The sequence below is a fragment of the Callospermophilus lateralis genome, chromosome 12 (assembly GCF_048772815.1).
Source record: "Callospermophilus lateralis isolate mCalLat2 chromosome 12, mCalLat2.hap1, whole genome shotgun sequence".
NCBI lineage: Eukaryota > Metazoa > Chordata > Mammalia > Rodentia > Sciuridae > Callospermophilus > Callospermophilus lateralis.
Window position 1 is genome coordinate 44863842 of NC_135316.1, and position 25239 is coordinate 44889080.

A 25239-nucleotide genomic window follows, 5' to 3' on the forward strand; every position below is an offset into this window, starting at 1 on the left:
TAGAAAAGTTTTCAACAGAAAGCCCTTTGCAAAAGGCAGTTTAAATAGGGTTGTCCAGATGTAGTCATAACATTTATTAATAATAAGTCTCATGAATACCAATCTGAATATTAAAAAAAACCTTTACTAAGAATAGAAAAAATTACTGGTTAGTTCTAAACAAAAAGCATCGTACACTTAAATTTTAGAGTGACTAAATGAAAAAAGTGGTCATCTTCACATGTGGTGATGAAAATAAGTGATCATGCTTACACACACAAAAAAAATGTGACTTAGAGCCAATTTAAATGTAGAATTTATTGCTATATAAGAACACAGAGATAAATGATGGGCTAGATATTCAAAACACAATAATTGAGGTTTTTCAGCATGAAGAATAAAAAACAGGGTAGAGTTTTACTAAATAGTCTCCAACTACATACTCTGGGAGACAGCAAGTGAACATTAGCCTTTTCTACCAAATATAGGCTAAAGGAGAATGAGCCTGAGCCACGGAGGGAAGAGATTCACAATTACATTAGATCAGAAGAACCACCCCACTAAAGGCTGTTCTTATGGAAATGAATAAGTCTCTGAACATGTTAAAACCACCTCTCTCAAACTGTTAACAGGGGAGATCACCTACCTATAGTTACAGTCTGGCAGATTGCTATACGGACCCTTGCCATGTGGGCAATAACAGGTGCATTCCTGTCAATAACCAGGTGATCTCAGGTATGTCACTGAGCTTGGTAGAGCCTCTCTCTGTCACTATGACACTAGTTTTCAAGTTTTTTTACTTTCAAAACCCTACTTTCAAATGAAAATCTTATTCAGGCTGCTTCCTCCCCAAAACAATATACAGAAAGTATTATAACTACAGCTCAGAACAAGGCTTGTGGAGTCCTGCTTGTATAGTCTCTCCCTTGTGTCACTCCCTGAAGCACCTCTGCACAGAGTAGATTATCTCTGAAATGCCTTGCATATGAACATAGCTATGGTTATATTAAACATAAAATTATCCAACAATGATTTTTTAAAAATATTTTTTAGTTGTAGATGGACACAATACCTTCAATCTATTTATTTATTTATTTATTTATTATATGTGGTGCTGAGGATCGAACCCAGAGCCCCACATGCACTAGGTGAGTGCTCTACTGCTGAGCCACAACCCCAGCCACTAAACAATGATTTCAGGTAGGATTTCTACTTCCTTATTTTTCTCTACAAAATATATGGCAGGTAAGCATCTTACAAAGAAGCTGAGTGTCACAAGTTGATAATGGGGGAATTATCTTTTCAATGGATGGAACAAGATTATAAATTACTGGGGAAACCTAGATTCTTGATGACTGATGAAGAATTATCAAGTGGTTTTAGCTCTCCATGCCAGAAAAGAGATGCTGAGATGTTCTCTTCCAACATCGCAACATCTAAAATAAAATCAAATTCCCTCAAATTAAGTACAGTTTAAACACACATATATACTGAAAGTTAAGATTAGGCCACCATTAGCCTGATGAAGCAGAAGATTGTAAATTTTTAAAGAAAAACAAAATGATATGCAGCATAAGAGTAAGATTTATTTTTCCTAGATCTGCTGAATTAAGATTCTCATGTCACCACAGAAGAGAATTAATAAAGAACAGAGTCAATCTTATGTTTTATCAAGTACAAAACTATTCTGACTTTTTCAGTTAGACAAATTTGTTGACTTAAAGGAAGCCTATTTATTTGAGAAAATGAACACTAAAAATAGATTTGGATTGTAAAGTCAGGAATGACAGAGGAAACACAATCTTTGGATTGGTGTCCACGTGGTTCTTTAGTGTCTTTCAGGGATTTAGTGGGATACAACACGGCTACAGTTTGGAACTGGAATGTTCCCCCAAAGGCTCATGAGTTAAATATTTGGACATTAGCCTGTGGTGTTATTGGGAGGTAGCAGAGCTTTTAGGAGGTGGGGCTAGCTACAGGAAGCTAGGTTACTGGGAGCATCCCCTTGAGGGACTATAGGGACTCAGCCCCTCCTCTCTCTTTCTTGGCTTTCACACTGCTACAAAGTAAGCAACTTGGGTCCACCATACACCCCTACCGAACATGATAGTCTGTCTTACCACAGACCCAAAGTGACATGGCCAATGACCATAGACTAAAACCACTGAAAACATGAGCCAAAATAAACCTTTCCTCCTTTTCAGTTATCTCAGGTATTTGTCACGATGACAGAAAGCTGAGGTAAACAACCATCAAATTATGGCCAGGGCTAATTTCTCTCACCAAAGAGACATCTAAATATTTTCCTCCATTCTCCACACCATTCTCCTTCCAAAGAGGCAGGTGGTGTTTCCACCCCTACCAATTTACACAATGCCTTCCAAGCTTATCCTGCAGTCAAAGCCCTCTTCAGTCTTCATTCCATGCCACCTCAGGCTTCACACCAGGCACTGCCAAGGATCTCTACTTTTGGGAAAGAGTCTTCTAAGTTGCTCACTACCCAGTTTCTCTTGCTCCCCCACCACATCTCTGTGGCCACTTCTCTGTTCCCCCATAGGATGCTCCTCTTCTTTCTCTCCTACTTTCATTTTGCTGTTGTTCCCCAGTTGCCCTCTAACCATTTTCACTACATGTTTGAGAAATTGCATTAACTGCCATGAATCCAACTATGATTTAAATCCAACAGTTCTAAAATTAAAATTCATTATCTTCCTCCCCAAACCGGCTCTTCCACTTCTTGTTTTTCAAATCTTGGGTAACTGCATCACTAACTACCAGTTGCCTGAGTTAAAAACACTGGATTCTTCCTAGGCCCTGTTCTTCTGGCTTCCCCAAACTTCACACAACAAACCACACACTTTCCAACACACACACACACACACACACACACACACACACACACGATTTTTTTTTAACTTTTTTTTTCTTAGTTGTTGATGGCCCTTTATTTATTTATATGTGGTACTGGGAATTAAACCCAGGGGCCACTCGAATACTGGGCAAGTGCACTACCACTAAGCCACAACCCCAGGCCCACACACATGATTTTTAATAAAGTAATATCAAGTTCACAACCCATAAAGCCACATGAATTGCTCCATCCTTCCCACCCTCCCTCCAGCTATCATCTTAGTTCAGACTTGGTTCTCCATCTCCTGTGGTCACCTCCTAACTATCTCTCCAGTTCCCTGCATGTCTCCTCTACCTTCCCCACAGCGGCCAGAACATCAGTCACAGAACATCTTGATTATTATATCAAACCCAATTTTAAAACTGCTGGTAGCTCCTATTGTCTATTTGATAGATTTTAAATCCTGCATTTCAGATATAGACTCAGTTATGGTTTAATTTTCGACAAATATATACCACCTTTCCTCAAAATGATTTTATCTTTATGGACCAGAAGATATCTCAATTCCTATTAGTTCTAAAATTCTAAAAAATACCCAAAGTTAAAATAAGTCAACATTCGGTGTTTTAACAATATATAAGGCAGTCTTCATTTTATGTTTTTCATAAGTATTTCATATATATATATATTTTAAATTTAGGATGAGAGGGCTGGTATTGTGACTCAGTGGTAGAGTACTTGCACATGTGAGGTACTGGGTTCGATCCTCAGCACCACATTAAAAGGAAGGAAGAAAGGTAGAAAGACAGGCATTGTGTCCATCTACAACTAAAAAAAATATTTAATTAAAAAATTTAGGACCAGCAAAGTAGTAGGATATAAATTTAACACCCATAAATCAAAGGCATTTCTGTATATCAGTGACAAATCCTCTGAAAGGTAAATGAGGAAAACTACTCCATTTACATTAGCCTCAAAATAAATAAATAAAATACTTGGGAATCATCTCAACAAAAGAGGTGAAAGATCTATATAATAAAAATTACAGAACCCTAAAAAAAAGAAATCAAAGAAGACCACAGAAGATGGAAAAATCTACCTTGCTATTGAATAGGCAGAATTAATATCATCAAAATGACCATACTACCAAGAGCACTATACAGATTTAATGCAATTCCAATCAAAATCCCAATGACATTCCTCATAGAAATAGAAAAAGCAGTCATAAAATTCATCTGGAAAAATAAGAGACTCATAATAGCCAAAGCAATCCTTAGCAAAAAGAGTGAAGCAGGTGGCATCTATTCCAGACCTTAAACTATACTACAGAGCAACAGTAACAAAAGCAGCATGGTATTGGCACCAAAGCAGACTGGTAGACCAATGGTACAGAATAGAAGACACAAAGACTATCCCACAAAAGTAAAATTATCTTGTACTAGACAAAGGCACCAAAAACATCCACTGGAGAAAAGATAGCCTCCTCAACAAATGGTGCTGGGAAAACTGGAAATCCATACGCAACAAAATGAGATTAAACCCCTATCTCTCACCATACACAAAACTTAACTCAAATGGATCAAAGACCTAGGAATAAAACCAGAGACCCTGCATCTAAGAGAAGAAAAAGTAGGCCCTGATCTCCATCATGTGGGACTAGGACCCAACTTCCTTAATAGAACTTCTTTGAAGTAAGAATTAAAATCAAGAATCAATAAATGGGATGAACTCAAAACTAAAAAGTTTCTTCTCAGCAAAAGAAACAATCTGTGAGATGAACAGAGAGCCTATATCTTGGGAGCAAATCTTTACCCCTCACACATCAGATAGAGCAATAATTTCTAGGGTGTATAAAGAACTCAAAAAGCTAAGCACCAAAAAAACAAATAACCCCATCAATAAATGGGCCAAGGACATGAACAGACTTCTCAGAAGATGATATACAATCAATCAACAAATATATGAAAAAATTTTCATCATCACTAGCAATTAGAGAAATGCAAATCAAAACTACTCTAAGATTTCACCTCACTCCAGTCAGAATGGCAGCTATTATGAAGACAAACAACAATAAGTGTTGGCAAGGATATGGGGGAAAGAGGTATACTCATATACTGCTGGTGGGACTGCAAATTAGTGCAGCCAGTATGGAAAGCAGTATGGAGATTCCTTGGAAAACTGGGCATGGAACCACCATTTGACCCAGCTATCCCTCTCCTCAGTCTATACCCAAAGGACTTAAAAACAGCATACTACAGGGACACAGTCGCATCAATGTTTATAGCAGCACAATTCACAATAACTAAACTGTGAAACCAATCTAGATGCCCTTCAATAGATGAGTGGATAAAAAAAATGTGGCATACATATATACAATGGAATATTACTCAGCAATAAAAAAGAATAAAATCATGGCATTGCAAGTAAATGGATGGAGTTGGAGAAGATAATTCTAAGTGAAGTTAGCCAATCCCAAAAAAACAAATGCTGAATGTTTTCTCTGATATAAGGAGGCTGAATTCATAGTGGATAGGGAGGGGGAGCATGGGAGGAATAGACGAACTTTAGGACAGAGGGGTGGGAGGGGAAGGGAGAGGACATGGGGTTAGCAATGATGGAATGTGATGAATATCATTATCCAAAGTACATATATGAAGACACGAATTGATGTGAATATACTTTGTATACAATCAGAGAGATGAAAAATTGTGTTCTATACGTTAATAAGAATTATAATGCATTCTGCTGTCATATATAAATAAACAAAAATTTTTTAATAAAAAATCTAGGATCAGAGAAATTATATATGTGGCCTAAGCATTTTACCAGCCTCAGGCAAGTCATATAACTCAAATCTCAAGTACTTCACTAGCAAAACTAGGATAACATCACCTACTTTGAAGGTTATTAAAGGGATTAAATAAAATATTTAAAAGGTACCAAGGCACATAGTTGATTGCACCTGTATCAAGTAGCCCATTAAATTCATGTCCTTGAATATTTAGTTTTAGCATTGGGCGAGAATCTAAATTTAAAGACAGCATAGCCCAATCTACACCTGTGGAGCCTAATCCCCTGGAACCTCTTTCTACAGTTCAACTGGAAAATTTATCATGCAGGCTGGGTATTATTAATAATTGTGCTATTCTATCTCCTGGTGAAATTACTGATATACCTGTTGGAGAACTAGCTATAATTTTTATTTCACCTTCATAATCGGTATCAATTACCCCAGGACTTATCATAAGTCCTTTTAGAGTAGAAGAACTGCGTCCCAATAATAAGCATACTGTTCCTTGGGGAAGAGGTCCTTTTACTCCTGTGGGAATGATCTGAACTCCCATCTCTGGAGTTAGTACTGCTCTGGCGGAGGCGCAGATGTCCAACCCTGCACTCCCTCTAGTTTGTCTGATGAGGGATTTAATGGATAATGTGTCCTGGGCACTACCCTGATGGTATTGCTGGGTTCCTCCATTGCCCCGTATATCTGTGGTTGTGGGCCCTGGAGCATTGGGTCCCCCAGTCCGTTTTTTGGAAATGGAGCCTGATGCCTTTCTCCACGATATCGTGGGTAAACACTTGGTCCTTGTCCATTTTTTGATAACGGAATTCCCTCTATGGTGGTTTGAGAACGGCATTCATTAGCGCAATGTCTCCCTCTACAGCATCGTGGGCAGGGATAGGTGAGGCCAACATTTTCACATGGGGTAATAATAAAAACAAATAAAATGTGTCAAGAAAGTATATGATGTGCCCAAGAAAAATGTCAGCTCTACTTATGTAACTCAATCACCCCCACTTCCCTATGACATAGCATGATGTTACCAATCTTGGATCAGACTGCCTGGGTTCAAATCCTAACTCTACCATTTGGTATCATGTATGGCCTTGGACAAGTAACACGACCATTGCATGCATCAAATTTCACAACTATAAAATTGGGGTAACAATGATGGTGCTGACATCATTCAGTTTCTCTGGAGCACAGAAATAACTAAGTCTAGCCTGACATCAGGACAAATGAATCTGATCAACAATCTTATATGAAATGTACAACCATCTGACTACTTCCAAAGCATATGCATTTGCAGAAAACGAACCTGAATTAGGGTAGTGGCAGTTGAGATAGACAGGAGAAACACTGATCGAGACTGTAGAGAAAGACATGCAAGCACACTACGAGCAAAGTGCAAGATGGGAAAGAGAAAGAAGATCAGAAGAACACCCTTTCACCCATCTACCAAAATATCTATACATTCAGTCACATACTATTTTTGATTCTGCTGTTCTATGAACACCTAGAGGTTCTGGAGTTTGAAGGAAAGTTTGGAAGAATGTTGTACAAGGCCCTTTACATATTCCTCATCAGGCTTTCATATCCTCTAAGTCAGTAAACTCCATAGGCTACTTTTCCATTAGGACAAAAATGAATACCCAAAGCATCATACATGGGTACATCACCAGATGAAATATACCAATGGTCAAGAATTCCAAGAGTTCCAAAGTTAAAAATAGCCTAATTTTCCTGGTGGAATACTATTTCGAGTTTGGTGGCAAAAGAGCACAAATCCATTATTAATAAAATCTGAAACAATGTCACATGGATTTGGCCTCCTCTGAGCTGCAATAGCTTGGAACATACCCACACACCACATGTAGCTTCTTTTCTTTCATCCCTGGATGAGGCTTGTCCGCTGCCACCCTGAGGGAGGTCCCATCACCTTGCATGCAACACATCAATCAGGCTGTTCTATTCAATTTGTTGTTTGATAGGTGGTGGCAAACATACAAGTCCATAAAACAAAAGATACCTTGCCTCTGTTTTTATTATTCATCCACTGGTACCTTATGTCCCTCAAGTATAATACAGGCCATTGTTCTTTTCCACTTAAAACCTATAATGCTAATTACATATTTCCAACTACTTAAAAATATAACAAAATAATTTACAACTAATAATTCTGCAAGCTGAAGAAATTGCTTTTAGGCATATGTTTGTAAATATGCATGGGAAAAATTGAAAGAAAAAAACCCTAAATGTTAACAGTGATTATTTCTTAATGACGGAATTATGAGATTTTTTTTAAAGAGAGAGAGAGAGAGAGAGAGAGAGAGAGAGAGAGAGAGAATATGAATCTTTTTTTGTAGATGGGCACAACACAATGCATTTATTTTTATGTGGTGCTGAGAATTGAACCCGGGTCCCGCCCATCCTAGGCGAGCGCTCTACAGCTGAGCCACAATTCCAGCCCCAAGAGAGATTTTTTTTAAACATTTATTTTTTAGTTGTAGTTGGACACAATAACCTTTATTTCACTTATTTATTTTTGTATGTGGTACTGAGGATCGAACCCAGGGTCTTGCATGAGCGAGGCAAGTGCTCTACCCAGCCCCTGAGAGATTTTTATTCTTTATTCTTCATACACTTCCAATTTTTCTTAGGCATATAGTACCTTATAATCAGAAAATTTAAAAAGAAAATTTTATTTTAAGTTTTTAAAGCTTTTCTATACAAATAAAAATCTAACAATACTTACTTACCCCAAATCATATACTTGGTCTTTCATTCAGCTAGATAAGAGAGTTCCAGACCAAGCCAAAGAACCACAAAGTTCCTCCATGCTAAAGAGTTCTTACAACTAACAAGTTGCTTAATGAGATTTTTTTCTAAAAGAGAAAAGCTTTCTGTTTGATTGCAAATACTTTTAGTATGTTTCACTAAAAGAGCATTTATTACATAATTCTCTTAAAAGTTAACCATAAGAGTTTTTTAACATTTTTTTAGTTATCAACGGACCTTTATTTTACTTATTTATATGCAATGTTGAGAATCAAACCCAGTGACTCACACAAGCTAGACAAGTGCTCTGCCACTGAGCCACACCCTCAGCCCCTCCATCAGGATTTTAAATAGGAAAAACAACAAATCTTCATCTGATGGCATATTTTGTTCGGACTCTGAATGTTAAGGATCACAATCATTATACTGTAACTAAGCCTCAATATTCCATTAAGAGACAATGCACAACCCAAACTTCTGCACATTCTAAAGTAGAAATTAATATTAAAAGTCAGTAGAAGGTTAAGATAAAAGAGGAAAAAATTGCTATGTTCCTAGAGGCTAGCATATATCATGCGCACAGATTTCTCCTTCTGGCCAGTTAGTTTCCCTGGGAAGAGGCTAAGCTTACCCACATGTACATCATATCTGTATCTAAGACCTTCCAAGTGACTCTTGCTGAAATGTGAACTTGAGAGAAAATACCAGACAAACCCCAAGGAGATTGGTCCATTAGGTTTTCACACAAAGAGATCACAAGGGTTAGTTGAAAGTGTCACAAATAAACATAATATCATTTTGTACAGCTAGACTCAACAGTCAGTAATATGGCTTCCAGAAATAAATCCTTAGGTGCCTGAGCTGCAATGATAAACAGCCTTCCCAAACTCACCTGGGACCTGGAGACCTCTCTTTGTGATGAATTTCTTCCTTCTTCCGACTCAGACACTGAATTTGGGCCTGACATTGAAGACAATGTGGCTTTAGAAGTGGCAGTATGGTCTTGGGAGAAAGATGAGAAGGTCGGTGTAGGAGAGGGCAACCTCACCACACCTTCTCCTGCAGCTGCCTCGCTCTTGCTGGATGAGCTTGAGACCAACTGGCTATTGTCAGGCTTCTGGGCAGGTGTGTTGAATGAATTATTTTGGATTCTCTTACTACCTTCCACATCTCCATTATACTTCCAGCCATCATCCATCTAAATAGGAAACACTGTTTTAAACTTGATATTCTGTTAGCTTTATTTTCTGCTTAAAAACATTTAACATGTTAAACCTATAAAAGTAAAATATACCTCACACAGCAAAGCATTGCTAAAAGCTTGGCATTCTTTCACACAAACAGATTACATACTTTTATAAAGAAGAATTATTGTTATAAGATTTCATACAAATTTCTGAAACTTGCTCTGCTTGTTTACACTACTCAAGGCCAACAGACAAAACTCTGAACTGGTACCCCTAGTACCCTAAATTAATTCTTTAAATTGTTAAAAATCTCATAGTGTAGATGGCAATAATTCAAAACTTTAAAATTGTTCAAGGTTTTTTGTCACTTCTAAAAAATATCACAACAAAATCCCATAGGTCTTTATAGTGGAAACTCCCCCCACACATTTTTGTTAGATTAATTATAATGATCAAAATTTGCATCTACATATATATCATATATTTTATATGAACATATATATAATTTCTAAAATTTAGGAATGTACTCACAACATGTAAGAATGCCTATTTCTCTAAATCTTAACCAGCACTAGACATTTTTAGCCTTCTAAATCTTTGTCAGTCTGATAGGTAGAAGTTTAAACATCTCACTCTTGCTCCAATGAGACCAAATATGCTTCTATGTGCTTTATGTTATCAGCCATTTAAATTTCCTTGCCCTTAAATTTGCCATGTTTTCTATATCAATTTTTCTATTATTTATCTTCCCCTTACCAAAGTATGAAAAAATTTTATACTTTAGAGATACTGACCCTTCATCTATAATAGTTTTCTTGACTCAATCAATCATCTTAACCATGATAATGACGTCCATCATATCATTTTATTTTTTTAGTTGTTAATGGATTTATTTTATTTATATGCAGTGCTGAGAATCAAACCCAGTGCGCTTCAACATGCTAGGCAAGCACCCTACCAATGAGCTATAATCCCAGCCCTCAATTTAATTTTCATGTTGTCAATATGCCTATACTTTCCTTAATATAATGATCACAGGTTTCCTGGCAGATTCACCTCACCTCAAATACTCCAATTATTTTAAGTTATATTTTTTTTTCTCTTCTCTATTTTAAGACTGTACATTGGCAGAACTAATAGGACTTTGCATATTAATGTTAAGACTGTATTGCTTCCTTTCACATAATTCAGATAAACATGCTAGATGTGTGATAATTCATTATGAGAAAAAATGCCGCAATATTGTTTATCCTTCAAAATCCCAACAGAAAAATATATCTTGGAATAAACTATTTTAATAATTTTATTCAAACATAACAAGTTCTAATGTGAGAAATCAGGATAAAATAGCAATCTGTATATAAACTCCTAAAATACTTAGGTTAAACTCCAGAAAATTGCTGTTTTATAGGTTGAAAAGAGGTAGCTACTGCCAATTTCATATTGTTCAATCTCATACTTTACAAAAGCAGTATCTGACTTTTTTTTGCAGTGTGATGGGTTGAACCCAGAGTACCATGCACACTAGGCAAGTACTCTACTATTGTGCTACAACCTCAGCACAAAAAAACTGTATTTGAAAAAAAAACAGTAGTTGAAAAGAATAAATGCACTGCTTTAGCATTTCTCTTATTTCATTATTTAAAATGTGTCCTCTCTACTTTCACTGAATTTAAAGTTCCCCAACTTTTTGCTCTTCAGAATAGACTAAATACACTAAGAGACATTTTTACCGTGAAGGATCTAGGGAGTGATGAGATTCCCCTTGACTGTGTGCCAAAAGGTCTCGGTGTGACCACAGATGTTAACCTGGCTGTATCAGTTTTCTGGTAACTTCTAGGGAGAGAAGATGAAACTCGAGTTGACTCTATTTGCATACTCAGGGAACGCTGAGAAGACAAAGAGGCTGGGTATTCTGCAGAGCTTGTAGAAGGAAACTGAACTTCAGATGCTACACTGTCCTGTCTTTCCATAAAAGTTATAGGCTCTTCTTTAGGAGTCTCAGGAGGATGTGTTGTTCCCTCCTCTTCCACTCTCTCGCTCTGGTAACTGGCTTCGGACTGAGTCAGCGTAGCAGGTAGCTCTTCATCACTCAAAACATCGTCGGAGGAATTCATCCTCCTAGATGTAATTGTAGACTTTTGATTTCGAGATTCCCTTCACAGAGAGAAACACACCATCACAACAAAGTTAGGCATTTGACACCAGAAGTGGAGGGGCTGTAATTAAAATTTAAATCATCTAGGACTAAAAACACCACTGACACTTAACAAAATAATCAACATAACACTATCAGAGTGTGATGATGTATAATTTTTTAATGCCCCAACTAACAAAGGTTGTAAGAAGTTAATTTTTTTATTATTAAACAGGCTCTCTATTACTTTTTCATAAAGATATTACTTTTGAGGGAGATCATAGTTTAACAAGGAAATTTTAACAAGGGGCTATTCATAAAATTTTATCCAAAAGCTATAGGTTTCCAAATTTGAAACACTATATATAAATGACTGACAATCAATTTGAACCCTCCAAATCTGTGAATTCCTTGACAGCATTGGGAACTATTTGCTGTATAAAATTTATAACACATTAGTAAAAGAGGACAAAGCACAAGCTTTAATGAAGATCCAGTCATTGTTTCATGCAGCTTGACAGAAATTCCATGGATAACAATAACAGACTAAAAGTAACTATTCATTTTTAAAGCATTGATGAAACACGCTCATTTAACATTTAGTAAGGCTAATTGTGTTGCATTTAAGGAAAGGAAACTGTTAATCCTTGGCTGTTCAGACACAAAGGAGCTTTGTTTAATTTCACCTGGCAGCATATTTCCTCTTTGACATTATTCTTAAAGCATATTTGCCTTCTCCAGAGCCTATAACTATCCTAAGATTTCACACAGTAACTGCTTTACAGGAGAGCTTAAATTTGACCTTTACCCTGCTATGTTGCAATGCAAAGAATAAATAAACACATACATTAATGCTTATATAAGACTTCCTTTAAAATAAAATTTATATTCTATCACTAAAACAGAAAAAAAGAACTTTGTTGTATTTTATACAATTCAGTTAAAAGTGAGAGCTCATTTTATTTGCCCATTCCATTCCTAAGTTCACTTTAAAAGGGCAAAAAGTAGTATATTTTCTGCACCAAATACAGCCAATAGCTTCACTTTGTGTGTGAAAAACAGAAATACTGTCCACCTACATTGAGTACTCATTCCTTTTGCTAATTCAAATCATTATTTTAGCATTTTTTTAAACTACAGAGCAAAATCCTAGATGTTTCATTCCATACATGATTAAGTTTAAAATGGGTAAACACATACCACATCACAGTTACACAAAACCTCCATTTCTAACACCAGCATCTCCAACCATGACCTGTCTATTCGGCCCTGTTACCTGTCCTGCAGCATTTCCTTAAACGTCTTGGAGCTTCTCTCAGACTTCTCAAGTGCTTGCTTTTCAATTTCTTCCCTCTCTTCTTTTTTCTTCTGTAGATCTAAAGTGTAACTTTTCCGACGATCTTTCCATCTTGCAAGGTCCTGACAGAAAATCACATCAGCCGGGTCATACCTGAGTTCCTACACACCCTTTTCAGCAGTGAGAGTGCGCCAGAGGATCCTGTTACATCACTGAAGCCATTCACTCCCATTTGTGCCAAGGTGCCCCAATTTTGCTTTTTATAGCCGGTGTTTCTGTACCAAGCCTTTATCTCATGCATCTCTCTGAAAAAACTGACCTAATAAGATAGTTCCCATTTTTGTTTTCCCAGAAAGTGTCACCTCATTGCCCAGTTCAGAGAGAATGCTAAATGCATGTAATTAGGTGTCAAATTAGGCAGATCAGGAACTGTTACAAATTCGTTTTTGTCTTACTCCAAAAAACCTAGCTGTTGTGTGAAAGGATATGTTTTCTAGTACAATGGAAACAGATGTGTTAACTGCACCAGGTAAGTGCAGGTGCAGAATAGTCTCCTTTAACTAACAGGAGCTCCATCCCTATAAACACATATGAATAAGATATAGTTCCCCTCAAGAAACTCGGCCTGGAAGGGAGAGAAACACAAGTGAATAAAACTCAGTAATGAGTGTGACAGGATTGCATGGGAGAGTGGGGGTCTTATATAAAGAGGGTTTAATTTACTTCCATATGGGGAGAATTTGCAAAGTCTTCAAATTTGCTTCACTGGCCAGGGGAGACTCATATATAGGATGTCAAAGAGCGTACACTTCAAATGGGTCAAGGGAATATGGAAGATCAGGTAGCCACAAGCCAATAGCTGTTTCCCATATCCCTAGAAATGTTAAGCTTAACCGAGCTAGCAATTTCAGGACAGACAACCTAATCCTGGTTCCCCCTAGCATTTCCCTAACAGCCTAGGCTAGTTCTGACACTTAGGGGTTTAAACATTTTGAAAAGTACAAACTTTTCTATGTCTCCAAACAGAGAAATCCCATGCTAAGGATTGCAAGAGGCATTCCAGTCCAAACAGAAGTGCATCCAAGTTCTCAGACAAAGCCAAACCTCACCCCTAAGGCATGCAAAGTTTGGGGGTAGACAGGACTATCCTGCTTCTAAAACAGCCTGAAATCAATAGGAATTATTCCCATAAAGAGCAAAAGGAGTGTGCATTTAGTCCTAGACAATAAGAGGCATGAATTTTCAACTGACTTAATGGATAAAAACCCCTCAATACTTTTTATTTTCATACCAAAATATTCACCATGCATTTTGGCAAAGTGAAATTGAGTTACTGTTTCTTGACAATTACTCCATTCAAAAAATTTAAAAATTATACTTTATTCTTTAGGATCAAAACTAAAACATCTCATTTTGATTCATACTAGATAATGCATTCTTCAGCCAAAATATTACTCTTGGTTAATTTTTCCCCAATCTCCTTAATAAATTTTAATAACCCTTTCATCTCTCCCTACTAATGCCAAGAGCTATGTTAGACCAATCCCAACCTTGAGCAAGGTCTTTTCCTATCAAAAGCATAATTAACAGTTTTACCGCAACTCAACCACAAAAGCCAGAAAATAAGCCCACTCTGCTGCAAGGAAGCAGCTTTGTATTTTGAAAACTCATAGAGAATACTAAGAACTAAATATTCTCTTACTTTTACCAGTGGTCTTTAGGATATGCAATAGTCACAGGTAAAACAGGCTCAAAACTCATTGGTGCGACTTTCTCCAGAACTGAATGCTATAAATAGCAAGAAAAACTCTCTCTCAAATATATTGACTCTCTTTCAAGAAAAGCAAATGCATGTTCTCCGTTTCCCAATTTAATAATACTCACATCCTGCCATTTCTGATCTTGTTCTTTTAATTGTGATTTTATTTTCTGCATCTCCTCATAACGCAATTGACGCAAGTTCTGAACATCCTCTGCGCTGACGTCACTCATGGACTTACTCCTAGAACAAAAACACCCACAGTCACGAAGGTTTGCATGTCTGGTCTTAAGGTCAAAATGAAGGCTGGGCTTATATTTGGAAATTCCACCTAAATTTCTTCTGTACCACCTAGACACTTTCGGCCATAGTATCACCAAAATAGCTCTGGAGAGATAAATGGTATTTTTCCAAAATGCAGAAACAAGAGCCTAGTACTCAACTTGGGTGTGAATTTTTTTGTTCTTCCCACACACACACACACACACACAAAATGGCCAAATTAATCCTGTATAAGTCTGACAACAACAACAAAAAATAATAATAACAGTATTATTATTATTATTATTATTATTATTATTCCAACATTCAGACTTGGAGGCATCAATGCACAAATGGATAACTTTAGAAACAAAAGTACCAGTCACCAGAATCACCTATTTTCTACCTTCCCTAAAGATAAGCTATGAAGGTTTGGCTGCATTTTCTGGGCACTCACTAAATAATTTAGTGATTACTTGATATTTTCTCCTCAAGTTCAATACCATGACTAGATGTGCTTCTACTTCTCAATGACTCTAATAAGATCTTCCCACCACAGAACTAGACTTGCTCTCAAAGGACCACGGGTAGCTTCTGGTAGCCAGTTAGAACCACCTCAGCTGCCATCTCCTTGATTAAAGCAGTGTTTCTGTGTTTAACTTGCAACCCCTGCACAAGATTTTGCTGAGGTTTAGCTCTGAAGAGTTCAGTCAGGCAAGAAAGCAATGGGCAGAACGGGGGAGGTCACAGGCACATGTCTGCTGTCAGTATATACCTGTTAACTGCACTAGAGAAAAAAGGGTGTAAGAAAGGTCTCCCAGGAAAGAAGAGGTCAGGTCTGAATACTGAAAAGCAGTCAGGAATATGAGAGCAGGGAGAGGGGAAGGGAGGGGAGGAGGGAGGGAGGGGAAGGGTTTTTGTTTTTTTAAAGGTGCAGTACCCCGAATGTCCTTTCCTATTGCACTTCTGGGTTCATTTCACTGTAATTGAATACATTTTTAGTTACTGAAGTAACTCTACCTCATCTTGGTCACCTAAACTTTGCCTTCCCCATAGTTCTGTCACCACACTTTCCTCATAATAGCTTGCTCTTAGCTAACTCAGGAATTCAACTATATCTTCCATGCAAATGACTCTTTGGTCTACAATTTTGGATCTGTCCCCTCCTTTGACTCATTTCTAACTGCTCATTTAATAATCACTTCTGCATGGATCTCACCTAAGCACCTTAACTGTAAAAGGGCCAGTTGAAATAATATCTTCAATGGATACTGTAAACTGTAACCCACTGAACACATGGTTATTGTTAATGTAGCCAAATTTAAACTTGCTTTTCCTCTTGCCATGGTGAAAGGTGGTACCTCCCACCAAATCATTCATATTTGAAACCCAAGAACCATTTTTCACTTTTGATTCTCCCTTTTCCCCTCTTTCAATTAGTTATCAAGTCTTCTCATTCAGTATCTCTTTCTTTCCATCTCTACTGCCAACGCCCTAGATCAGAGAACAGTCAACCTTTACCTAGACTTCCAAAGGAGATGCTTCTATTATCACCCAAATAAAGCCTTTCCTCAAATGCTCTCTCCAACTCAAAAGCTCTTCTCTGATATATATACCTTAAAAAAAAAAAAAAACTCAAAATATCTGCTGGATTAAACTCAGCTCCCCACTTGAAGTCTAACAGGCATCTCAAATGTAACTTGTCACAGAGTAATAACATTGCTCACTCTACAACCTGTTCATCTTCCACTTTCCTCATCTCCATCCTTCCGTGCTTTACCCTCTAAATATCTCTAGAATACCAACACTTCTTCCTCCTCCACCATCACTACCTGGACCATGCCAACACATCTCCCATCTGGAGATTCAAAATAACCTCCCTGCACAACAGTTTATTCTCAACACAACAGCCAGAGAGATCTTTTCAGGTTGCACCCAGGTAATAGCATACCCTATTCAGCACTCACCATCTTCTTCCCATCTAACTCAAGTTAAAAGCAGGTTCTTCCAAGACCCACAAGGTCTGATGCTATGGGCTCCTGTCCATCTCTCCAGGATCATATCTACCACACTTCACTCACTCTCCTCCTGCCAAATGGCCTCATTGCTCATGCTCAAGCCTCTTCCTTCTTCCCATGCCCTTCAACCAGCCTAGAATACTCTTCACTTAAACATCTCCGTGGCTTCTCTCTAGCTTCCAGTCAACTGCAGAAATGTTACTTAGCCTCTCTTCCAGACTTACCTATTCCTACCCTCTTTTCTACATAGCATTTACTATCACCTGAGATGTACAGTTATTTACATTTCTCCTGCGTTTCCCTGTAAGATTATAAACTAGGAATTATATCTGATTTGTTTGTGATCCTAAAACTGAGGGCCAATCCATGCTAATTACTTCATAAATGTGTTAATGATATTACAGCTCAAGCACTAGAGCAACTGCAAAAAGGATAGGACAGTGCTGATATGGAACAGATAGGAAGACTTTCTCCAAGTGGGAGACTATTACCTAGAGAATAATGTTCTAATGCTTTATTTCTATTTCTTTCATGGTAGTTAACACTCAACTTCATGTTATACAGTATGTGTTCATACATCCTTAGCTTATCTCCCTCACAAGCTGTATGCTGCCTTTAAGGAAAACACACTGACAAAGCACAAGGCATGTAGGATACATTCATTTAATATCTGTGGTAAGAATGAGGTAAGTTTTATCATGTTTAATTAATCAAAATACACTAAATTTGAAATGCTTCTAATTTTTTCTTTGAGAAAGCATTAGTGCTCTCCAAAGTTTTATTAAGGATTAAAGAATAAGTTACATACATATGAGTGCACTTGTGAAAATACATTAATCTATCTATGCAATATGTATTTCAGTAGGTATGTGTTATGGTGTAGATCTTGAATGTTGCCCTAAATAGCTCATGTTGGGCAATGCAGCAATGTTCAGAGGTGAAAAGATCAGATCATTAAGAGCTGTAACCCCATCAGTGGGTTAATCCATTTGATTGACTAATAATTCAAATTGACTACTGGCATGGCTAGAGGAACGAGCCATCTTCCCTGGGGTTGTGGCTTTGGGGACTGTACCTGTTCCTGGCCCCTTCCTCTCTTTCTGTTTCCAAGGCTGTCATGAGTTGAACAGCTTTCCTCCACTTTGCCTTCTACCATGATGTTCTGCCTCACCTCAGGCAAGATTTCTGAAACCATAAGCCCCAAACAAACTTTTGTTCCTCCAAGTCATTCTTGTCAGGTATTTTGGTCACAGTAATGAAAAGCTAATACAGTAGGACCACACATAAAACTGATTTGTGTGAATTTGAGAATATAAATTCACTTTAGTCACAAATAGAAAGGACACTATTTGACCGAGCACAACTACAAACTCACTAAGACAGAAAAAAATGTTCAGAACCAAAGCATGAAGGAAATCTGGAAACCCAATACATGAAGTTAAATGCACTGTAGGACAAAAATGGAAATGTTAATTCACACTTTATCATTTAGGGGAGGAAGGCTGGATAGTGCAATCTGACACACAGTAAACCCTTAGGACCTCCCATGGCTGCTGTCTCTTTAGTCTCATTCTCCTGCGCTGCAAACATTAACATGCATCTTCCTGTATAGTGTGCTCATCCAGGCTAAGGCTGCATCCTTCCTGCCCTGTACACCCAGTACCAAGCAGAGTATGGCACCCAGGACATCTTCAATAGGAACACAGTGACAAAACATGGTCTGGAGTAGACAAGTTTCTGGAAAGGCAGAAATGTGAGCACAATTTGTTCCCTAAGGTTATCAAGTTACCCACATAAAGTTAAGCATACTCTATAGGAGGCACGTGAATCAGACAAGGGGGGAGGACTCCAGCCCAGCTTTCACCCACCAATCATGCAGCAGTTCACTTTTCTAAACCTCAGTTCCTTATCTGGTAAGTCGATTGTTATGATAACCGGATAAGTCTGTGCTGGTTGCATTTTTAAAAACTACCTGGGTGCTACATACCAATTCTTATTAAAGCAAATACGATTGCATGGGATCTCCTAAAAGCTAACTCATCAAGCCACTTCAAATGACAGAAGTCAGCCCAAACCACACTGATAAAATCTATTACTTTTAGAGGACAGGAATCTCTCAGTCAGATCATGAAACTCTTTCCGTCCTTATTAGCATTCACTGAATAATTACTAAACTTCTGAGGGTTTACCATGTGCCAGCAACATTGCCAAGCAGTCTCTGTGGATTATCTCACGGGGCAAAGCCCTAGTCCGGTTCTACCACTCATAAGTCTACATGCCTGGGAAAGTTGCAATCACTGTTTCTCCTTCTCCCATGTCTTTATAATACAGATAACAACTACCTGTCTACCTCAAAGAACTGAAATAAGCACCAGAGGTAGCATCAGGAAAACTGGGAAAACAATAAAGGACTACACATATCTAGTCTGTTTTATTGAACAAAGGACTATTCACTGGTAAGAAATCATAATTCTCTCATAATTCATCTACCTGCTACAGTTGTATTTCCTTATTTGGAAAGGCTCCAATTTACAACTGCACTTGGATTTTTTCCAAAACAAATACAGGTGTAACATCTTGCCTTTTCAGTTACATAGAAAAACTATATATGTGTACATGTTATATATGTGCATGAGCATTAATATATAATAGCATTTAAGGGGAAGACAGAAAGAAAAGAAAAAGTTTAAGTAAGAAAGTATCAATCATGAAACAAAATCACTCAAAGTATGATTCTCTTCTCTTACTACTCAAATTGCCTAAGATGCCCCTGGCATTTTATGGCTAGTGTTAAGGCATGTTATTTTAAAACCAATTTCAGGAAACTTATAGATGAATATATAAGAAGTAAGAGATCAAAAAGAATGAATATGAATCAAATTTTCCTGAATACAAAATCACTAATAGCTTTATAGAGCAAATAGAAATTCCAAAATACCAAGTTAGGGATTCCCAACTGTCAGAGGGAGCTATGAACTTATTATGTACCTCTAAATGTATTTGTGTTAGGTGCTATAGAAATCCTGTGGGGGGAACAAAAAGCTAAAACCTATGTAAGTCTTTGAAATGACCATAAACTAGAATACCGCAACATAATGGACATTTTTAATTTATACATTTATCATGTAAATCATAGTATCACTACAGATATTTGAGTCAGAAAATTATTTGTTACAGAGTGCTATCCTGCATATGGCAGACCATTTAGTAGCATCCCTGGCTACAAAGGCATCAAATTCTAAAAGCATGCACCCACCTACAGTGTGTGTGACAATGAAAAGTGTCTCGTGACATTAACAAGATATCCTCTGGGGTGAAAACAAATCTCCAGAAAGTAACCCACATGAGCATTATTTTCCCTTCCTTTCTGCTGTCTTATGTCTACAGAATCTTCTGGTCAGATCTTAAATCAGTGTTTATTTCCTAGGAGACTCAATGGTTTAATCACATTACAAGATTATTTCCATATATCCTTATAACAAATTTTTATCTGTCATTAACAACTTATGCCAAAAGGCATAATTTTCACCATATTTTCAAATTTCATAGAATGAGACCAATATAAACGCATGCAACAAAAAAGCACACACAAGACATGACAGCCACATATAAAGCATCTCACGAAAAATACACTGACAGGTGTTAGTATTAAATGCCAACTAAAAGGCAAGCTACAGGACTGGAGGTGTGGCTCAGTGACAAAGCGTTTATTTAACATGCACAAGGCCCTGGGTTCAATCCCCAGCAAAAACAAACCAAAAAAAAAAAAAAAAAGCAAGCCAGAATTGAATTGCCTAAGAACTCAAAATACATTGCCTACTTCTCTTTAAATAGGTCCTAACCAAATAGAAAAGAAAAGCATTTACATTATAGGCAATTAGTTTTCAATTACAGGATGTTGAATAATAATAATGCTTTTCTAGGTAAATACAACTGGTTTAACATTGTACATATGTTCAGAGAAAGATCATTGAGCATAAACATGAAACGTGTTGTAGATTAAAAGCCTACATGTAATCTATTTGAATTTCCATTTTATTTTCATTGCAGAGAACAACTCAAGGAAAGCATTGCTGATAAAAAAAAATAATAATAAAAATCCTATATGTCAGATTTTACTTCAACTGGTCTAAAACACCCTTGAGTTTTCTAAAGACACATTATTTCCCATTATTAGACAAGTCATGCACCATTCATCAGTCTCAATTTACAGATTATCTTGCTTTTTTATGTGTAGCCTTCTTGGTGCTAAACTGCATAGGGACCAGCCTTTAAAACAAACACTGTCCTAGCCAAACAATAATCTTGGAATTGTCTATAGGAAGCATTTGCAGCTGCTAGCTATAGTTCACAAAAATCCTGTTTGTTGTTTATTTTTGGTGTTGGGGATCAAATCCAGGGCCATATCCATGCTAGGAATGCATTCTGCCACTGAGTTCTACCCTCAGTCAAAGGTTTCCATTTAGCCACATAACATTCCCTACACTAAGGAGGAACATGTAGTCAGTGAGGTGATTAGGTATGTTTACTTGCCCACCAACTATTTGCATTCTGGGTATTTGTAACCCCCTCTTCCAGAAAAATAACTCTTCCTGAGACTTCCTCATGTTATAATATCATATGTAATTTACAAATGAAAATTCTTTCTGAAAGTTATTGAAAATTCTTGAAGCTGCAAAGAGATTTTTAATCAAGTGAAAACAGCTTTCCCACGATGAACTGGGAAGAGCAGATGCTTAAGTGTCATGCTGAAGACTGTAGTTCACTCTCACAGATAAAAACGTTTTTGATCACATAAGGATCTGGATAGGGGATAACCTGTTTTACATGGCACATGAAAACATACTGAGATCCTGATTTTTAAAATCAATGGCTAAGAAGTACTTATAATAAACTGAAGCTTGAAGAAATGGTAATCATGGTAGGATAACAAGATTTATGGACTATCAAAATTCTCAAAAGTTATCAAAAGTAGCAATTCTTAGACATGAAATAAATCCTGGTAAGAGAAGACATTTTGTATATTAAACTATCTGACATCCTTAAACTTTATTCCTCTTGCTCCAAAACTAGTAACAATAAGTTACAGAAAGTTTGGTGGAAAATATAAGATATAACCATCTGGTGATTTTGTACTAAGAATGAATGACTTACTTTTAAGTTTCAGTTATTCTAGAAATAGAAAAAAATCTGGAAAGTTAGTTTTATAATATGTTATCATGTCTACCAAATAAGTAGAATTAAACACCAGTGGACAAAAACTGAGAATTAGTTTTAAAAACAGTCTTTGGAAAAATAATTGAAAACTATCAAAGTTTTAGTTTTTGCAATTTTGGAAGTCCAGTTTTACACTATACATAGCCATGTTATAACTCTCTACCCTGATCAGGAATCTTGAACATATTTCTATATACTCTAATGGATGATCAATGCCACTCAACTTCCCCACTAACAAAGCTTCCCATGAGCTGAGTATATGAATTATGGCAATTGCAGGCATTCTAATCTTGAGTACATACTATATTTTTCCATCACAGACTTTCTCAAATGTAGTTGTTTGAGTTTCAACAACCAGAAATCAGAAACTTAGTTTATCTGGCAATCAAATATCAAAATGATCTTAGACAAATGTTCTTATTACTTTTGAGCAACTCACTAAATTTGAAAAACAGAAAAGGAGATGGAGCTAATTTTAAATTTTTCAATACAACAGATATTATACTGTTGAGTACAGCACTTCATGCAATAGGCACTCAGACACAGAAACATTACCATTAGGTTGCAAAGTTAATTTTTAAAAACTTCCCATTTTAAAATCTCATGCACTGCATACAACACCCCCATTTAGTGACATGCCAGGACAGAAATGCAATGGTAAATTACAAACAACAAGCAATATGCACAGATTTATTTTTAATGTGAACCACAAAACTTACCCATTCTCACCATAAATCTTTTGAAAGAGTCTAAGAAACCAGAAAACCAAAAATTAAAAAAAAGTAACTTTTGCCAATTCTGTTAGTTTCTAATTGTTTAACAACTTTAACAAGTCTAACTGAAGATGGGCAAATCTCAAAAGGTTGCTTCCTCAGCAATATTCTTGATCATGTACCAAGTTCTCATCAATCTCATATCTCAAGAAGCTAAGATTAAGCAAAATAAAGGCTTAACTTACTAAGCAAACAAATCCATAAGAAAAGGCCTCCATTGTCAGGAGCTGACAAGTTAGATTTAGTCTACTAATTTAACTAAGCCTAATCAGATTTGTCCATCCCTAAATTCAACAAACAATTCAAAAAACAGACAAGTCTCCTAACAGATAGATTATTACCAAAATGGCCACAACTGCATACATGTAAAATTCAGCAGACAGTAGATAACATTCATGCATTTTAACAAAGTTTGAACTGAAGTTTAAGTTATAAATAAAAATATCACAAACTGATAGTCCAAGAAACCTAGGTCAAAAGCAAAAGTCAAGTTAAATGAAATTTGCAATGCCATATTTTAAGGGAAATCTTTACTTCAAAAAGGCAGACATTCCAAAATATGAGAAACATATAGAACCAAATGACACTAGACTACTACAGAAATGCCTGGATGTGGAAATAAAAGTCTGTAAATATAACTGGAAAACATTTTTAGGAAACTTCATATTGCAGAGTACCACAGACTTATAGCTGAAGGTAAGATGTACGTATACACCTTCTTAAATATGCCTAAGAGATGTGCAAATATGGAATTGCACTTTTTCTACAAAATGACAAGTTTCTTAGAGCAAAAAATATATATATATATTTAACACAATGCTTCAAAATAGCACACATCATGCAAGGTTGAACAATCTGATGCTGTTTTGTACAAGAAAAGTTACACAAGACCATCCATTACAAGCCAAATCCTTGCAGAAACACACTCTGACCTCTCAACCATCAGTCGTTTCTTGTGCCTAAGTCGGCTAGCCTCCCGGATGGCCTCCCACTTCTGTAAGTCAGCCTCACTGCAGGGGCCAGGGGTAAAACTTATGGGAGGCACTGTAGTTCCCAGTTTCCAAGACTGGATCTTCCGAATCAACATGTCGTCTTTCTTCTGCCGATATGAAGGAACTAATATTCTACAGCTACTACTTTTTTCTTTTGGGCACGTCCTTTCAAGTACACAGAGAAATTTTGCTTGAATTTCTGGAGGCAGAGTCCAGGGTTCAGGAAAAGGGACTGGCTGGTATCTATCTGGGGCCCCAGACAGAGGCACTTCTTTCTTCTGTGCTGGAATTCGGCGAACAATCATGTCATCTTTTTCTAAATCTGGAAGTACAAGTTCACCTTCTCTACACTGCAAAATTATATCTCGCTCCACAGAATTATCTTGCTCAGAGAACCTTCCAAAGTCTTCAAAAGCTCGGAGAACATACGGATTCGCATGGAATGCTCCAGTCTTTCTCACAAAGAAATCATCATTTTCTAAGTCGGGATCCAGAGTTGGCATCTCAAAGTCATCTCCCCTATAGCCTGGTGCATGAGAGAGATTCTTTCTGCGGGTTATGAGCCTTGGGCCAGAAGTGGGATCAATTTTGATATTTGTTTCAGAAGACAAGATGTCATCAGAGTATGTTTGGAGGGCCTGAAGTAATAAAAACTGACTGAAGCACAGAAAAGAAAAAGGAAGGGAGAAGCTTATTAAGTTTGAAGAGAAAAGGTAATTAGGTAGTAGAGAGTTTCCATGGGTGAATTATTTTAGGGACTGGGGAGGGACTCTTGCAAGGAAGACAGACTAGCATTTAATGCCATCACTCATGACATTCCTGGGTACCATTTAAAGAAACAAGAGCAGGGTATACTTCCCTGCTGGGCACTATCAAGGCCAGGTGATGGGCCTAGGCCTAGAACTCAGATTGGGTACACCTTACACACACACACACACACACACACACACACACACACACACAACTCCTTTGTGCCCAATTTTTCATTCTATTAGAATGGCCTAATATTCTCACTAGAGAAGAGAGAATAACTTTGGAAAGTTTCAAGAGTTGGTCACCATGTACTTTATGCAATAAATACAGGTAAGAATGAAAAGAAAAAATTAATTGTTCTTTAAGTTTTATAAAAGAACATGATGAATTTTTTTTTCATTCTCCCATAAGACTTACCCTTCCCAGTCTCTAAAGTTATTTCCTTTCTCCACATC

General features: G+C 37.0%; 1 protein-coding gene across 8 annotated transcripts in view; it reads right to left on the reverse strand.

Moving 5' to 3' along the window:
* Lmo7 (LIM domain 7) overlaps positions 1-25239 on the reverse strand; it is a 211118-nt gene that overhangs the window by 24447 nt on the left and 161432 nt on the right. For 6 of the 8 annotated variants that reach the window (XM_076872343.2, XM_076872340.2, XM_076872339.2 and 3 more), the window contains 6 exons: positions 23972-24688; positions 22986-23015; positions 14896-15013; positions 12991-13133; positions 11311-11734; positions 9283-9588 (listed from right to left, as the gene is read on the reverse strand). In XM_076872343.2, coding sequence (XP_076728458.2) covers positions 9283-9588; positions 11311-11734; positions 12991-13133; positions 14896-15013; positions 22986-23015; positions 23972-24688 — 1738 coding nt within the window. The remainder of the gene's footprint in view (positions 1-9282; positions 9589-11310; positions 11735-12990; positions 13134-14895; positions 15014-22985; positions 23016-23971; positions 24689-25239) is intronic. The other 2 variants (XM_076872341.2, XM_076872342.2) reach the window with 2 other exon arrangements.